The following is an 18,476-nucleotide window of genomic DNA, read 5'->3' as shown; positions in this document are numbered from 1 at the left end:
GTGCAATCTTAAAAAAAAAAAAGCAAAAATAAACCTGGGATCCGAAAGGAAATCCCAGCTCTCCGGTCCGCAAATCCCAGAGCTTGTCAATCACTTTGAGTGGCAACTTGCTTTTGCTCTAAGAAAAAAAAAACTAAACAAAATGATAAATTGGGTTTCCCGATAAGACTCCATTTACAGCGTCTGACCAAGAAGAAAAAAAATGAAAAGAAAAAAATGAGACACTTTACTGCGGGCCACTTGAGTGCTGTCAATCAACATGACTGGCAGATTTACATGCCACCAGTGGAGATTGCAACGGAGGGAGAAAATAGATTAATGTACAGAAAAAGGATCTGTGAGAAAGAGCAAAAGTGAGGAAGGGAGACAGCATTAAGCCAGACAGAATTAATATATATGATAAATATGATAATTGAAATTGGGGGCCTGCTATCGGAATTTTGCTATATACCCGAAGGGATTAGCCCTTCATTCACTGTCATTTTTACCCCTGATGTACCACACACACACACACACACACACACACACACACACACACACACACACACACACACACACACACACACGCACACGCACACTGTGCCCATGTATAGAAAAAAAAATCATACATTTAATAACAAGCTCCAGTTAATGGTGCTTGCTATGAGGATAAAGCAGGAGGTGAAAACCCTTACAGCAGATGTTATTTTACAAATGCATTGAAAAGTACCACATAGTTTAAAATAAAAAGAGAAGCAGCGGCATAACTTTGTCCTGTGAGGACAGAAGATGTATGGCTTAAGGTAGATAGTAGCAACAGTAAATGATTACCTTTTTACAAACTGGGCCTTTGTAATAAAATGCATACGGGTGAGTATTATCAATTCAGCAGCCTGGTGAAGATAGCAGTTCTGAAGCCACAGCCAGGCTGATGACTATCTCCAGGGGGACCTGAATCTGTATTCTTCACTGTGAGTCCAGGAGGGTGAGTCTGAGACCTGCTGGTATGTGTGCGGGTAAGGGAAAGGGGTTGCTTGTGTGTTGCACTGAGAGAGACATCCGTTAAGGTCTCTTCTGCCTGCAGGCCCAGATTTGGCAGAACTAAGATCTATTTTCCAGGAACCAATGCAACGGAGTGACATATGAGACTCTACGTGCATGTGAAAGCTCAAATATGCGCAAAGCATACACACTTAGTCCTTGGGCAAAGACTTACTGTATAAGGTCGGAAAATAAATTCTGTGTGTGTGTGTGTGTGTGTGCGTGTGTGTGTGTGTGTTTTAATCCGTGCAGGCTGTGTCTATTGCGGACTGAGAAACTCTATTAAGTGTCTCACTCTGGAGAAACATACAGACATGTTCGCACATTTTATCATCACACTTAATAGCAGTCAAACAGCACAGATAAAACACGGACAAAGACACAGGAAGACAGACAGCAGTCAGACAACATAATGCTCCTTAAACCCCGACAGACATAAGGGTTAGGGGTTTAAGCCACTACCCCCCCCCACCCCCCACACACATACACACAGAAAATTATGACACTATAGTAGTATATGGAACCTCTAAGGTCAAACACACTCTATTTTGAGTGCAGCTTTGATTTGTTTGAGTTTAAAACCATGAAACTACGAGAAAGAATAGAAATACGACCATGACGCATATGATAAATAGGACAAGATACCAATAAAAAGAAGAAATAATGAATATACTATTTGCAGTATGTGCGGTCAGTTTACTTTTGTGCAACACCCAGGACAGATTACCAGTCAGGCATTCACTAATGACAGCATGTGATCCTCGCAAACTGTAAGACGTCATTTTGTTTAAGAACCCATTCATCTCAAATCAAATCATCTCATCATCGAAAAAACAACATGCTCCGAAATCTCATTAGGATGTGATCCTTTTCTTCATCCTCCTCATTCCATTTTTCCCCCCTTTTTTACTAAAGGTGTCAAAAGAGATTTCACGGCCTGTGTGGAATCATGAATTTGCCACACCCCTTTTGAGTGCTAATTTACCCTTTTGGATCTAAACTCTCCGTGAGTGGCTTCCCTTGCCCTTTAATTAGGCTGTGGGGAGTCGACGCCAACACTAAACACACAGACTTTGAGAGGCGCACACTTTCTTTTCGTAACACACACATGCATACAGATACACACATTGTTGTACGGTATGAATTCACACAGAATTTCAAAAGCTCCTCATCTGTGGGCCTCTTGCACACTCGGGCTCACCTCAACGTTAGAAGTCACCAAGACGCAACCAAGAAAATTGGAGAGAGATGTTATGTACATCGGCGAGTGCAGAAACAGGTCCTGTTGCTGAAGATCCAACGTTTTTTTTTCTTCTCAAATCTAAAATCTTCAATAAGACGCATCCAATTTTGCCAGAGAGGCCCATGAGGCAGCAGGAGATAGATGTTTGCATTTGTAGTTTAGCAGCTTCAGTGCCTATCTATTTGCTAATGAGAGGTTTGTGATATGTGCACTCATTAAACCTAAATAAAAGTGGTTGGAAAAACATTTGCAATAGATTAGGTTGAGCACTCCCTGATGTTACAGAGGCACTTGAATTACATCCATCAGTTTCATCATGAAATCTGTGTTTCAGGCACACTGCAGATTTATGTTGACATTAAACTTACTCTGCAGATGGAAGCAGACCATAAAATCTAATCTCAAAAGAAATGGACTAACCTCCTTTGATACGGCTTGTACTGTAAAAGACTATTTTGTCGAGAAAACAGGAATAAACAAAGCAGTGAGCCATATCTATTAGACAATTGAGAGTTTTATATTTTACATAAGCCCTCGTTTCAGTAATTCCTCATCACGTGTGTGGAGAAAAAGAAAAAAAACCCCAAAACACTGTTAACATGGAAATTAACCTTTGCCCTTTTAGTTTTACACTCTGAACTGAAACTGAACAGAAACTAAAAAGGGAACGACAATAACAACAGTGGCAGTAGCGACTTGTTATGTTGGAAATAAGAGGGCACTTAATTGGGATCTGATAGTGTAATAGGCAGGACCTCTGATTACCAACTGCACATTGCCCTAAAATAGCCCACTGATTAGCAGCCAGGGGATTCAATTATGCTGGGGGAGAAATAAGGGCCCTTAATAGGCCACTGTATCAGAAAACATGGGACTCGGCTTTAGCTAAAGCGCTGATAATTGGTTGTTTAGTTGGGAAAGTTGAGCCTTCTGGTAATTAGTGATGCTGCTGCTGTGTCTGGAGTCACAGAACAGACGACGAGAGGCAAATGAAGAGGGGTGCTTGGGACAGTAAAGGAGGGCAAAGGTCATAAAAAGAGCACAGGAGCCAAAGAGGGTGTCGATGAGGGAAGACACTGAGACACTGGGTCGTGTTGGCGCAGTTAAGTTCAAGACTATTTGTTGAGAATTTCCTCCTGACAATATATCCCTCTTGTCTTTGACAACTTAGCTATGTTTGGGTAAGCGGCGTCTGAATTGAATTGAGGGAGAAGCTGGATTTGAACAATGGATGAGGTTTGATAGGAGAAGATGGCACATCTCTTTGGTTTTATTCACTATCCCGTGGAGGAACAGGGCTGCCCACAAGTATTCGCTCCATCCATCATTCACAGGAGAGGACCAAGTGAAAGTGTTTTGACTGTTCCGGTCTGTCTATGTAAAATACACAGACATTACACTGCACGCACTAGTGCTGCTGAAAGTATTCCTGCAGAGAAGCAGGTGATGCAGTCAGTGGGCTGAGAATGCTGCCAATTTCTGTATACTAGGAGTTGCACAAAGAAATTACTCGGTGACTATGTTAATCGGTAAAATGTTAGGAAATAGGGGGAAATGTTATTTTCCCCATGTAAAAGCAGCTGCTTGCAAATGTCCTCTATCAAAAACGTTTGATTATACTACTCAAATTTAGAGCCCTGTATTCCAACTAAAAGTAAAAGCAAATTACCAAAGGTAATGAAATGTAATTTTGCATTAAAGGGGTGGTATATTCCTGTTGCCAATCTTGCTCGAGTATGAGAATTTAATTAATATGTTAATCATAAATTTCATAAAGTACAATTAAAAAGTTGTAGAAGGAAGATAAGTGCTTCAACAAACGTTTAGGTTTTCAACTGTAGTTTCTCTACCTGACCACTGGATGGTTGCCATGTAACCTTGAAGAAGAAACCCGACATAACGTCATATCATGATGCTCTGCTACACCGTAAATCCGTGAATAAATAAATAAATATAAAACAGACTATTGAGATGGCTGCAATTCCACACAAGACCAGACAGCAACCGCCGTCCATTCAGGAACTCTTTGCAGCCATCGACGTTTTGACATGAGCGCAATGAAGCGAGATGCTAATACTAACCCTGTAGTGACGAGGATGCTTGTTTCTATCCATCCATCCAATTTCTAATCTAGTTTTGCTCTTGAGGGTCCCCGGCGTGCTGGAGCCTATCCCGTCTGACTTCGGGCAGTCAATGAGCAGAACATCCCAACCAGAGCTTGAATCAAACCGAGCACCTCTGTACTGTGAGGTGGACGTACTAACCAGTCGCCCACTGTGCCACCGACAGACAGATCGACTGAAAATTACAGTTTAATTTGGCTTGAAAAAATGATGGACAGTGGGTTAATTTACAAGCGTGGACTCCGCTTGCATTATAAACATAACGACCACAACGCCGCCTGCGTTGGGGAAGGCACAAGAAAGCAGAACCTCCCCCGGGCAGTCGAGCTCATCTCCCATCTCTGGCTTGTTAAAGATAGTTTGCGCCGCATTTGTTGTTAATGTCACCAGCATGGCGTGTCTCCTCTCCATCTGTAGATCATGAAGTCCCGGAAATGTTCACTGCACCTGCATGCCTGCCTGTTGTGCCCAGTGGGGGTTCGACAAAACTCTGGAACAACATGCAAGTGTGCACCTTGTTTGCTGTTTCTGGTTGACCTCCGAATTTTTGCTATCCATTCTAGTATTATTTTTCTTTGTGTACTCCTCATTGTCCAATGTGTGTCTATTTTTGAAGCAGTAAATTGCACACCACACACTACATCTCGTTGGACCCAACATGGACGTACCCCTGTGATGAAAATGTTGCCATAAAAATGAAATCTATCAATATCAAGATGTAGGTTTCAGCTCTTAAGTGGTTTTCCAATCGACATTGATTACTACCAATTTTGCCACGTGTAAAATTAATGAAACCTTCCCTTAATGCTCACTGGACTCCACTTAAGCTTTATCCAAACTATGAGACTATACAGTCGTTGACATTTTACAAACATCTTTCAACAAAGCAAATTAGACCAGCACAACATGCAACTGACAATTTCGAGGAAGCCAGCAACCACAAAAAAACCATGTTTTCTTTTAATTAACTTGGCCCAAGTACACAGCAAGACAGAAAAGCTGCGGCCCATCAGGGCATACTGTCCTGTGCAAAGTGTACTGAATTTTTCTGGCCTATCGAACTGCAGATCGGGAAAGAAAGACAATTGCCATTGCCATTTGCTTACAGCAGAGCCTCCTTTCTTCTCAAATTCTAATCATCATTCCCAACCATTACTTGTATAGTCTAATTTCCTCCTTTCTTTCATTTGGAAAAGGCCTGCGCTTTCATCTCCGAGAATGGCTTTAATTCCAGTGGCGACATGGAATAAAGAAGGGAAGATGGAGAGAGACATGGGTGAAGTGAGAGTTATATGGGATGATACGGCAGCAGCCAAGACATTCGGGTGTCAATCAATCCGACGCGATGGGGCTGCAAGGGCTTGTGAGGAGGGTGCGTTTGATCTGTGTCTTTCAAAGAGGAAAAAGCAGGAAGGGCCATCACAGATGATTTGCCTCTCACTGCTGGCCCTGGTGCCACTGACAGAGCAATCACATGCAGGTTAATTCAACATCCACCTTCTTAATCTTTTTTTCCGTTCCCTTTCTTTTGGTCTTGTTATGTCTAGTTAGATGAAGTGCAGATTTTTTTTTTTTTGGGAGGGGGTTTACCACCTCCCCTTTTTTAGAAAGCCTGAAAGATCACAACCGCATTTTCAATTATTCCCACCTCCTCCAACTACCTCTAGTTTGAATGCACTGATGTGGGAAATGTGAGAGATGTGGGAGTTGTTCTTTTTCTACTTATGCAGTGTTTTATTTTCATGCCATTTGACAGAAGCAAGATCATCACATCAATTAAGATGATCACCATGAATGACAGTCAACGCAAGTAAAGCCGTGGTTTTCCTTGTTGAATGTGTTTTACTCATATTTGTCATGTAAATTTTGAATAAAATAGGTGAATACTACAGGATGCAGGTTCCAAAAGCGTCCTAACCTTCAATCTGCAACTCTGACCATGAACTACATGCTGACAGTTGTTTATGTGGTTATGATGAATTGTGGTCATACCATGACCCCTTTAAATGTGGCCTTGAAATTTCCTCAACCGGATTTTGGATTTATTATTGTGTTTTCTTATAACTGACAATTAAAAATGGAAGGGGGAAAAAAAATCAAATAAAAACCAAAAGAGTCTTTGCAGCAATGTCATCAGTGAAACGGAGGTAAGGGAAATTGTGGGGTGAAAGGTTTTCAGGAAGCACTGGGTTAGAGGTGAGAGGATACGGTTTAGGTTCAGCTGTAGAAAACAGACAGGCCCTGCATCTAAAAAATTATTATAACTTCATAACTGTTTAGACAAAAAACCCCAAAACATTTTCAGAAACAACACAAGGGCAAAATCGGACTTATTTACTTTCAATAAAAAAATGAACAATAGTGCTGCAAAAATGCAATGTGTTCTACAGTTTAAAGAGGTCAGAAGCATAACAGGATAAAGGCTACCTCTTCTGTTCCTATGAAGGACAAGCACTTTGTCAATTGGATTTGGTGGCTCTCCAAGGACAAATAAAGACCAATGGGATTCAACGAAACCAACAGAGGAAGAACATGATTTCATCTGTCTCTGTGGTCTGAGCGACTGACAAGAAGGACTAGACCAGCAATCTTTGAGAGCAGTCGCTTTGTGGCAGTGAATAGCAAGACATGATCTCGAGACAAAAAGAATGTTCAACCAAAAGAGAACATCTGACCTCTACGGGTATTATAGAGCTTGGGTTAGTTGACCTTAACAACCTCAGACGTCTTTGGTTGGATTTATTCAAAACCCATAGGATTCTTTAATTGAAATAGACACATGCTACTCCTTAAAATTGAAAAAAAAAAAAAAGATCAGAAGGTTAAATAAAATGGTAAAAAATGAGAAATTAGTAAACCTTATACAGTATAGCCAGTGAGAAACAATAAAACCTGGATGATGTTGTCTGAGGCTGCCACGAAAAATGTATTTTTGAATCAAATGTGTTGTCTTTGGCTCGGTAATCACAGAAAATATATTTTTAAATGATTTACCTGCATGTAGGTAAGCAAGGTCGGGATTCTCAATGTCAGGGTGCCTGTCCTTTAGGTGGTTGCGGAACTCTATTGGAGAGTTGGTGCCGTAGTCACATTTTGGACAGTTGTACATCTTCACCCCTTCGTGTTTTCCTGTATGGAGGATGTGCTTTCGAATGTTCTCGGCACAGTTGGATCTGGTAAGAAAAATAAATACAGTACAATAAATCATATATATACACAGTGTATATATACAGGTACAGTATATATATATATACACTAAAAGGCACACTGGATTACAAGGCGCACCTTCAATGAATGGCCTATTTTGTAATCTTTTTCATCCATTGGGCGCACCGCATTATAAGACACAATCTACAATGGATCCACTAGATGGAGCTATGTTCAAGGAAAAGCCAACAGAACGATCAGATGTCAGTCAAATTTATTTAATAAAGCAGCGACACAGTTCACTTAACCAACAGCAGGTTATAACATTGACTCGTTAACGGTGGACTCTCTTGCCACTGCTCTATTTCCGTGTTCAACTGTGTAATCGATCACCTTAAATTTGAACTCTGCGTTGTCAGCATGTCTCGCGCAAGGAGCCATTTTGGGGTCGAAATTTTACCGTAATGACATTACACAAGGCACATCGGAATTTAAGGCGTGCTGTGAGCTTTTAAGAAAATGGAAGGCTTTTTGGTGCACCTTTTAGTGCGGAAAATACGGCGCACACACGCACACATTTGCACACACGCACACACACACACCTAAGTGTATATTGTACATGTATGCCCTCCATGATTATTGGCAGTCCTAGTTAAGATGGTGTAAAAGCCTTGAAACTTTTTTCAATTTTTATTACAGAGCTCAAACTGACAATTGTAGACATGGTTCATGAGATGCAAAATCAAACTCTTCCCATGGCCATCTCAGTCCCCAGACCGCAAGTCTTTTGAAAACGTGTGGTGTGAGCAAGAGAGGAAAGTGCAGAGAAGAGGACGTATGTCGTTGGATGATTTGTGCAAAAGGGACTGGTCCAAGATCCGTCTTTCTGTATTATCTGATCTTGTGAGACATTATAGAAACATATTAGGTGCAAATGGGATTGTACAAAGTGTTAATATCATAGCTGCTAATTATTGTGGCACACTTTATGGGAAACTTTGTGGGATTTTTTTCCAACTGAATAAATGCACTTGAACGAAATGTTGGCTTTTCCTCTTTTTCATTATTTTTATTATTTCGGAAAAAAACGGACAAGATAGAAGCTAAAGAAAACATTTTAACCAGAGGGGTGCCAATTATTATGGAAGGTGCTATATACATGTTTACGGATTAACCGGGGGTCTGTAACCCGCGGCTTGAGAGTCGCATGCGGCTCTTTAGCGCCACCCTTAGGGGCTCCCTGGAGCTTTTTCAAAAATGTATGAAAATGGAAAGAAATGGGGGAGTGAAATATATTTTTTGTTTTCATGTGGTTTCTGTAGGAGGACAAACATGACACAAACATTCTTAACGTTTTCCAATGCTGTAAAAATGTGTAGAATAAATATTACAGTTCAACATTTCTGTCAAAGATTTGCATCATTGCCTGCGACACACGTTTCAATTGGCAGGGTGGGATGCCAGGCAGGTGACTCTTGTAAAAAAAAAAAGATGTTTCATGTAAAATCCACCGGGGGTACTGGCAAAGGATGGGAATTTGAAGGGCCGAGAGAAGCATTTTAAAACGGTACATGTGAGCTACGATAGTTAACACGCCGCAAAAGTGCATCCCATGCCTCCGCGTCAGGTCTAGATGACGTTAGGCAGTAATTTCCTTTTCACAAACCCGCAAGCTCTTGTGTCTACTTTATTTTTCTGTTTCGTTCATCTTAGGGGCCGTTGTGGATGTTGCTCACTATGGCATGTGTGTGTAAGTGCATGCGTGAGCGGTCATGGGTCGACTGATGGAGGATGTTTGCTCAAAAAGTAGATCTTCGCTCAAAAAAGGTTGGGCACCCCTGCTCTACAGGATGCATTGCCGGAAAAAAAAAACCCAAACAAAAACATTTGACAGTGAAGGCTCATTGTGAAGTAGGCTAATATAGAACATAGAGTGTGTGTTGCTTTCATTTAAGGCATATATAAGGTTTTTAATTTTTTGCGGCTCCAGACATATTTGTTTATTGCTTTTTTGGTCCAATATGGCTCTTTCAACATTTTGGGTTGCCGGCCGCAGGGTACAGGCCACATACCAATTTCCGGGTCTCCTAAAAAGTGATTGATTGTTTTGGACGCTTTGGCTCAGCACCAGTGATATGTGAGTTTTGAAGTTAAAAAAATCCTGTTCCTCTATAATAAAGTTTGCCATACAAACGTTTCATTGCAATTGAATATTAACGTAAATATATTTTTGGGAAATGTATGCATTACATAAACATTTTTGAGCTGGGACAACAGCCATATTTGGGTGGAATATCGCAATGCATTAATTTTCTCAAGAAATATGTTTCAAAAGGAATGCAATCTTAAAACATGGATAATCTTGCAATTCCTTCCTTGATTCATTTTTCTTGGTTGTAAGTAATAAGAAACAATGCTCTAAAGCCAATTAAAAATTTGTGGAATGAAGTAGACCAGAGATTGACTGTTGTCCAGTATCACTGATCTGTAACCTCACATGCCTTTGCAATGAATGTACAATGGTATATTTAAACATCTTATAAAAGTGTGGCAAAAAGAGGAACATATTAAGCTTCTGGTAAACAGTTTGTACAACAGCCAGAACTCTTTCTCCACCATATATTGCAAGTATATGAAATATGTAGTCATTAAATATATTTGTAATTATGCCAATGAGTATCCTACAGCGCACCAAAATGTGTGTTTGAATCTGATAAGGGTGCTCGATGTGCTACTGTATGATGTACAGGATGTAACAATGTCAGTACAGAGTCACACACAGCCCTCTGCTGATTAATGATGCTGCCTCACCTGCTGCAGGGCTCGATTTAAACCTGTCCAAGAAAACACACACACACACACACACACACACACACACACACACACACACACACACACACACACACACACACACACACACACACACACACACACGTGCACACACTTATACGAGGAACTGAATGAGCAAAAGTCTGATTGGTCCAAATGTACCAGTGCGAGGATTATAAACACTGGAATTAAAACAAAACCCTGTTCAAATGCCAGTTTTTTTGCAATACAAATAAGATCAAAGATAAAACCAAGATTAAAAAGGAAAATAATACAAAATTAAACATTTAAAATGGTTCCCCCTAATAATGCGTCCTACCTACTGTGTATAATTTTCAACTCAATTAAAATAACAATGAAATATTTCAGAGGGATGGGAGTCAGCACACATGCCACCGTTTAAAGTGCCTTTGGTTCGCCCCAAATTAAATTCAACTGTTCCAGTTATCCTTTCGTACAAAGAGCTTCCAAAGCATAAACATAATCCCATTGTTCAAAGATATAAATCAGGAGAAGAGTACAAAATAATTTCCAAGGTATTAAATAAAGTCCCCTCCAAAAGTACTGGAACGGGAAGATCAAGTCCTTTATTTTTGTTGTATACTCAAGACATTTGTGTTTCTGACCAAATGATGGATTCGGTTTTTATTTCAAATGATGTTTCACAGCCATTGAGGGTATGATGCAAAGCATAAAAGGAAAAGGAAACATTGAAAGCATTATGCTTTGGGGCTGCTTTTCTTCAGCTAGAATTGGGACTTTCGTCAAAGTGGAAGGGATTATGAACAGTTCTCAACAACAGTCAGTGTTAGCACGGAACCTTCAGGCTTCTGTTCAAAAGCAAAGGGCAGTTGTGTGCTAACTCCCAATGAAGGCTCACCACACACAGCAAACGACATAACCAAAAGTGACTGAACTGCACAATTGTGGGAGATTGGAAAAAAAATAAAAATACAGTCGGCGACTTCCCAACACAGGTTAGAAAATTGACCTCCACAAACATACCAACTCACTGTGCTGAAGAAGAGTGACCCCGGCGCTCGTAAAGGGAAACAATGTTTGGATGTGACGCATGCTGTGCACTGTACTCTATTTTCTATTCAACCACAAACAACATGTTGAGCTTGTTAAGGAAGATACAATTTTCCCTGGCCACTGTAGCTTTTAGAATACAAAGACAGAAAATCCCCCACCCCAAAAAAAATAAAAATAAAAGTTGAGTGAGCGTGGGTGTAGCCAAAAAAGTGCCCAACAGTAGGCCACTCATGAAAAGTAGTGGCTGAACCCTGCACAAAGCCTGACAGTTCAGTCACACAGCCGCATACCCAGTTATAAGAGGGAGTGCACCAACACGTTGTTTTGTTTACCTTCTCAAAAAGATGTCTTCTTTTTTTTTTACCAAGTTGATCAGAATTTTGGTGATTATTATTAGAATTATTGTTGTTTTACATTATATTATCTTCGTCTCATTATTTACAAACACCATCAAAGTGTGTTAACTTTTTTTAAAAATACACCTTATCCACTGTCCGTAATTTTACGTGTACTGTACATATGGCTGCACAAAGACATCGTGTAAGCAAGAATGTATAGCAGAGGAACATTTTTTTCTTTTCCACGGACACAAACACACACCATCATGCCTTGATGGATGGGATATTCATGCTCAGTTTGGAGCTGACATTCTGGACAATATAATACACAATTACTCTCCCTTATCACCTTGGCCGGGCCAATAAAGCCTTACTGCGCCATAGCTCAAACAAGCTGAAGAGAAAATTTGTTTTCACTTTTGCGGAGACACCAATCTCCATCATGGGCCATAGTACACCGCAGCTCCAAAAAATAACCTATGTTCTGCTCATGCTATATAAAATCCATGAACACTAGCCATTGATCAACCTTGAGTGCAGGTCAGAAAGATGAATGGCACCGTGTAATACTGTGTTAATCCGAATATAAACTGGTCATAAAAGCGGTAATCACATTGATTTGCTGTGTTCACCCAAATATAAAAGTTTCCTAAAAGTAGTCATCAGATCTAATGAGTAAAATGCATCTACACCAGGGGTGGCCAACTCGCGGCTCGCGAGCCGCATGTGGCTCTTTGGCTAGTTCAATGTGGCTCCCGGGCTCTCACATGACAAGCGTCGAAAACGCCTCGGCAGCAGCGATGCATTTCAAACAAGGCGCCAACTTCACAGAACGTACTCCGTCAGCCTATCATCAATCCCGTTACTTGATTGACATAGAAAGCAACCAATCAGATGACTGCATCACCGCTCATGCGCAAACAACGGCGCTAAACGCTAAGCTAGTCAGCGTATCATCAATCCCTTACTTGATTGACATAGAGAGCAACCAATCAGATGACTGCATCACCGCTTATGTGCAAACAACGGCGCTAAGTGCTAAGCTAGTCAGCGAATTACCTCTGATTTTAAGGCAGCAGTGCCCAATACATTGATCAGAATCGACCGGGAACCAGCGAACTGGTCCCAAGTCGACCGCAAGGGGTGGGAGAAGTAAATGCGTGGGGGAAAAAAAAGATTTGTTTTTTTGTATCTTGAGCTTTCATTCATTTTCGGCCCGTTCCGACTGTTGCTCATCGTGGTGTGCGTGCATATGTGCGCGAGTGCACTGGTGGGCACCGGCGTGAGTGCGTAGCGCGCGCGCGCGCGTGTGTGTGTGTGCGCGCGTGTGTGTATGCTTGCACGTGCGCGATCGGGTCGTTCGTGAGAAGTTGGTCGCTTCAAAAGTCGATCTTTGGCCAAAAAAGTGTGTATGTGTGTGTGTGTGTGTGTTTGCGCATGTGTGTGTGTGCACACGCGTGCGCGAGAAAGGTTATGATGTGGCTCTTTGCAGTAACTCGGTAAAAATATTGGCTCTTCATCTTTGCCTGGTTGGCCACCCCTGATATACACAGTAAAACTCTCATACCAGGTTTTCAAAAAAGACTATTAACACTGCACATCTTGAAAAGTGAAGGAAGCATAGTGGTGGCCACATCTTGCTGTGGGATTATTATTCAATCGCACGGGCGATTTTGTCAAAGTGGACCATCGGTCACAAAACAAAAAGAATGAATAAATAACATCAGAAAAACTTGATGTTTTCAAAGGAGTTTGTTCACTTTCATGGGTCAGAGAAGGGAGGGATAGTAATGTGGAATTTACGGAAGGCTATGGGACAGAAAAAAAGCTAAGTTCCCTTCGGACAAACCATAAATTATTCACGAGTAAGTGATCAGTACAAATTCACCACGTACTTACAGTCCTCATAATGAATCAGTTATTTGAATGCCTCATTTAGAAATCCAAGGGATCGGTCGCCGAAATTCTAAACATGCTGTATGAATGCAGTGTTGAAACATCAAGCTCCTCAGGCATCCGAGGTGATTAAACTGTGGCTGTATTTGTTCATGTCATGAAACTAACAGACTTCCGAATACTCTTAACAGTCGTTGATTGTCACAGACATATTACTGAAATGCGCATACATTACAAAGAGTGACTTATTTTGCAAAAAGTGAAAGTAAAATATGAATTAAAGGCAACACTTCAAAACTTCTGAATCGAGCGTAGGTGGATTCCTACGGGGTATACTATCTCTCAGATATGGTAATGGTGTAATTGTCATATTAAAACAACACAGTGAGCATTTAGAAGTCAGTAGGCGCCACAGTTAGTGAAAGCCAGCACCAGTCCTCCTCCTATACACTGTATTAATTAGTCCGGCACTGTTTCAACTTCCTCCCCCATCAATGCACTCACCATGGGAATCAGCCATACTGATGCTGAGTGTGTACATCACCCCTTCTGTCAAATTCTGTCTCTGCCGCTCTCCTGCCCTCCTTTATTTTAATAATTTTCACATTTCCCCATGCGGCAAGCGTATGGTAATTGGAAACGTGTAATTGAGAGCCACTTGTGTAGAGGGACAGTCAAATGTGTTTGCGGGGGTGTGTGAGGGGCTTATTTAGATCAGTGGTGTTTTTTGGACCTTTAACTGCCAAGAAAACCCACTAATAATCCTTTGCAGCCTCCACATGCCTCCCTCCGCTTTACAAGGTTGCAAACATTTCTGCCGCTGTCAAGAGGCATGTCATCCTCAAAGCCACCATAATTCAAACTGAAGCAGCATTTTCAAGCAAAGTGAAATATGTAGCACCGTTCCAGAAACAGTCATTAGTTGGTGGCAGGAGTCAGGGGCTGCGTATCAATTAGACAATTCAGTTTTCCACTTTGACTTTAAGAATGTAAATAAACAAACACATGGATAAATAAATAAATATCCAATAGCAAAAGTTGAGCAATTTGCATACAAAGCTGGCAAATAGTGCCACACACATACTCGGCAGCAATTTCTTTTTTGGACCACAGCAAAGAAATCTAGCATCTATCTCCATTTGAATAGCTACATAGAATAAGCGACGTATGATACATTAGTTTCTACCCGGTCATTTTTAAGCATTTCAGAATCAAGCCTCAGTGGATAGAATCTCCGCAAAAAGACAATTCATTGGTCCCAGACGCTGATGTTCAGATTCAGAACACCATTATTTGATGAACAGTGGATCCCCACATATTAGAGGTCCGGCACCCACAGAGTTACGCGTTTTTGTATTATATTGTTGGTTTGTTTATGGGAATCAACACCCATTTTGAGGAAAATACTTTTTGGCGGTTTTATCCCTGTTTTGTTGATTTATTTTTTTTTCTTCCCCTTCAATGCATTTATAATGGCTGTCAATTAGATCCAGATTTTGGCTATACGTGGGCCAGCCCTGTCCCTATCCCCCACAGGCATTCACTATCGTGTAATTTTGCTCCTTTCACATCCAAACACCTCTTATATAATTTATCTGATCTAAACACGGTGCTTGATAAAATGAGTCTGTTTTAAAATGTAAACGTTTCAGCTAATAATGGCATTCATAGAACGTAACAACACTGGCAGATATTTCAGTGTGTTCAGTGTGTTTCACTGTACAAACCGATGTAAATGCATTCACAAATCTTCAGAACCAGACAAAAAAAATCTATTTCACTGACAATTTCCATTTAATTTACAACATGGTATGATGGTGTTTTAATGACATGGACCCGTCAGTGTCTGTGACATTGTGTCTGAATGCATGTTAGGGAGATGTGACTGGGATTGTTCATAATGAGATGGAACAGTGTGGGAGATTAGAGCAGCCCCATTTCACCTCCTACATCCAGGTTTTACAGCAACACACACTCGCTTGTGCTCGTGCACCCCCCCCCCCCCCACATACACACACACAGACACACACAGACAGACGCACGCACACACGCGCACGCAGAAACTGTGCCACCTGCTTGCCATACTACCTATTCCCCCAAGCACCATGCACCCCCTCTTGATAATCATTGGCCATCAGCACCACCAAGTGTGGGCAGGTCATTGAGCTGGTACCAACCTGTATTCGCACCAGGGGCAACGGTATGGTTTCTCCCCGGTGTGAACACGATTGTGTCTTGACAGGTGGGACTGGGTGGTTGAAGCGAAGTTGCAAAGTTTACATTTGAAGGGTCTCTCTCCTGCGGGGCAGAGCAATTTGACAATCAAATTGGCATCATAAAAAAAGAATTGCAAAATCTGGAATCCGGCGAATTAACACATGCCAACATGCACAGAAAGGAGATAACGTTTGCAGTGGGAGCATAAGACAAATAAAGAGGAAACTGAATTATAAAAATTTACATTTACACTCAAAACATGATTATTGACCCTTGGGCACCTGCCCATCAGCACCTAAGAGCAGTGTGTTGTTTCACTTTCTCATTTCCTCACCCAAAACACTATTATAGACAGCCCATCAAAAAATATGCAATTTCCCTGAACTCCAGACTGACATGGTGGAATGATAACTAAAATTAAAAAATCTCAGCCTTGCTGGTACACATGCCTATCAATGACAGCAGCGTGTCACACAGACACAGTTTTGTTTGTAGCATAGTTGCTAAAATTATGTGGAGGGGAAAATATTACTTTTATTTATTTATTTTATCTTGAAGTGTCACTCTGATATTATTGAGTTTATACATTGGTGGTTGTGTGTGTGAATTTCGTACCTGTGTGCTGGCGTCTGTGCTTGGTGAGAGCATGCCGTGTACCTCCAGCAAAACCACACAGGTCACAGAGGAAAGTCTTTTCACCTGTACAAGGAGAAAAAAACAGTCATTTACACATCGTATTGCCCACGGAGCAAAAAAGGAAGTAGATACATAATTCTATAACATGTAGGGAACATTATATAATTCCCACAGAAAACAAAGTGTGATTTATCACCATTTTGTGTTACTGTGCCTTTGGTTTATGCTTTTTTTGACACAAAAATAATTTAAAAAAAAAGGTCTGCCTGCAATGATTTTACGTCTGTTGCGTCAATCTTTTTTGACATTTAACAATTAATGGGAAAAAAGTTATTGCTCAAGCGTCACTCAGGAAAATATTAAAGATGTTCAAGACCACTTTTTTTCAGATTGATACCACTCGAATCTTGAGTAGTTCCCAATACCACAAGACATTTTAAAACCTCAAATTTCCCCAAAACATCATTTTAAAGAGAGACCTATATATGTCAATAGAGCATTTTCTTTAAAATTGAAAAATATTGATGTCAAATGTTGATGGTCCTTTTTCCATTTGTTCATAAAACACATATTTTGTATATAAAACACTATAAAATAAATTCAAAAAAATAAACAAAAATAAATGCAATAAAACAAACAATGTAGGGGCCAGAAGTCCTAATCAAAATATGTGGTTTGCACAACTTCAAAGAATTAAATTGAATATAACTGTGCTTCAAGTAACAATGAGGACTATCTACCATTTAACCACAATTTTGGCAACACAAGTTTGTCACCGTTTAATTCTCCTGTGGCATTTCAGTTGGAACACTGGGTGACACCCACGTAATGAAGTACATGACTAAGAAATAGAAGAACAAGAAGAAGAGGAGGAGGCAATCTGACATCACGTCATATGACTGTTCTGAGCTGTAAATAACTAAATACGAGAGTGAATGTTAAGAATTACAACACGTACCAAACCAGAATGTCTGGTACAGGCCCAAAAAGCTTACGTTAAGCTTAGTTTACGTGTCTAAAAGTTTTTAGTGAACTTTGACAGTCTATAGCCACAGAAAAGTACAGCAAGACTTTACATAGGAATGTGAGTGTGCGGTAAATTGCATTTGATCTGTGAAGGCACCATTAATGCTGAAAGGTACATCTAGATTTTGGAGAAACATATGCTACCTTCAAAGCAATATCTGTTTTATGGACACCCCTGCTTATTCCAGCAAGGCAATGCCAAACTACATTTTGCACGTACTACAACAACATGGCTTCGTAGTAAAAGAGTGTGGGTACTTGACTGGCCTGCCTGCAGTCCACACGTGTCTCCCATTGAATATGTGTGGCACATTGTGAAGCGTATAATATGAAAACAGAGACCCCGGACTGTTGAACAGCTGAAGCTGTACTTCAAGCAAGAATGGGCAATAATTCCACCCCCAAAGCTTCAACAACTCAGTTCCCAAACCTTTATTGAATGTTAAAAGAAGAGATGATGTAACACAGTGGTAAACGTGACCCTGTCCCAATGATTATTTGTTAAAAACAATAATACATTAAATACCTTCTTTGTAGTGTCTTCCATTAAATATAGGTTGAACATGATTTGTAATTCATTGCATTCTGTTTTTATGTTGAGCGCAATATCCCGTCACTGAACTTGGGTTTGTAATAATTTGTGGAAGCCACGGCGATCTTGGTGCCGTGCAACGACAGCAACAGCTTGAGCCCAACTCGGGAACGACCTCCATGCGGTGTTGGGCGTGCCTTCGGGCTACGAACAGTTCCCAGTCTACAGCCGACAACTGGGCCTGCAGGTACCCGGGCCGCTGCGGCTTTAGGAGCCGCTTTGGGGCCCAGTTGGAGGTTGCTCGACAACAACAGCGACAGATTGAGGTGAAAAGGAGTGGTCGACAGCCAAACCGTCTTCATCTTTGCTTTTCTTCTGGGTGGGCATCGGTACTCACCCATCCCAAGAAAATATTACAAAAAGTTATAACTAAA

General features: G+C 40.9%; 1 protein-coding gene across 1 annotated transcript in view; it reads right to left on the bottom strand.

Annotated features, from left to right (window-relative positions):
- Positions 1-18,476, bottom strand: part of znf407 (zinc finger protein 407) — a 173,869-nt gene that overhangs the window by 37,743 nt on the left and 117,650 nt on the right. Inside the window, exons 7-9 of the mRNA XM_086114551.1 lie at positions 16,464-16,547; positions 15,809-15,929; positions 7,381-7,559 (exon numbers count right to left, since the gene is read on the bottom strand). Coding sequence (XP_085970677.1) covers positions 7,381-7,559; positions 15,809-15,929; positions 16,464-16,547 — 384 coding nt within the window. The remainder of the gene's footprint in view (positions 1-7,380; positions 7,560-15,808; positions 15,930-16,463; positions 16,548-18,476) is intronic.

The sequence above is a fragment of the Hippocampus guttulatus genome, chromosome 6, assembly GCF_054856545.1.
Source record: "Hippocampus guttulatus isolate MCC_2025c chromosome 6, RoL_Hgut_1.0, whole genome shotgun sequence".
Taxonomy (NCBI): Eukaryota; Metazoa; Chordata; class Actinopteri; order Syngnathiformes; family Syngnathidae; genus Hippocampus; species Hippocampus guttulatus.
Note: the sequence above shows the minus strand (reverse complement) of the source record. Positions and strands in the feature narration are given on the sequence as shown.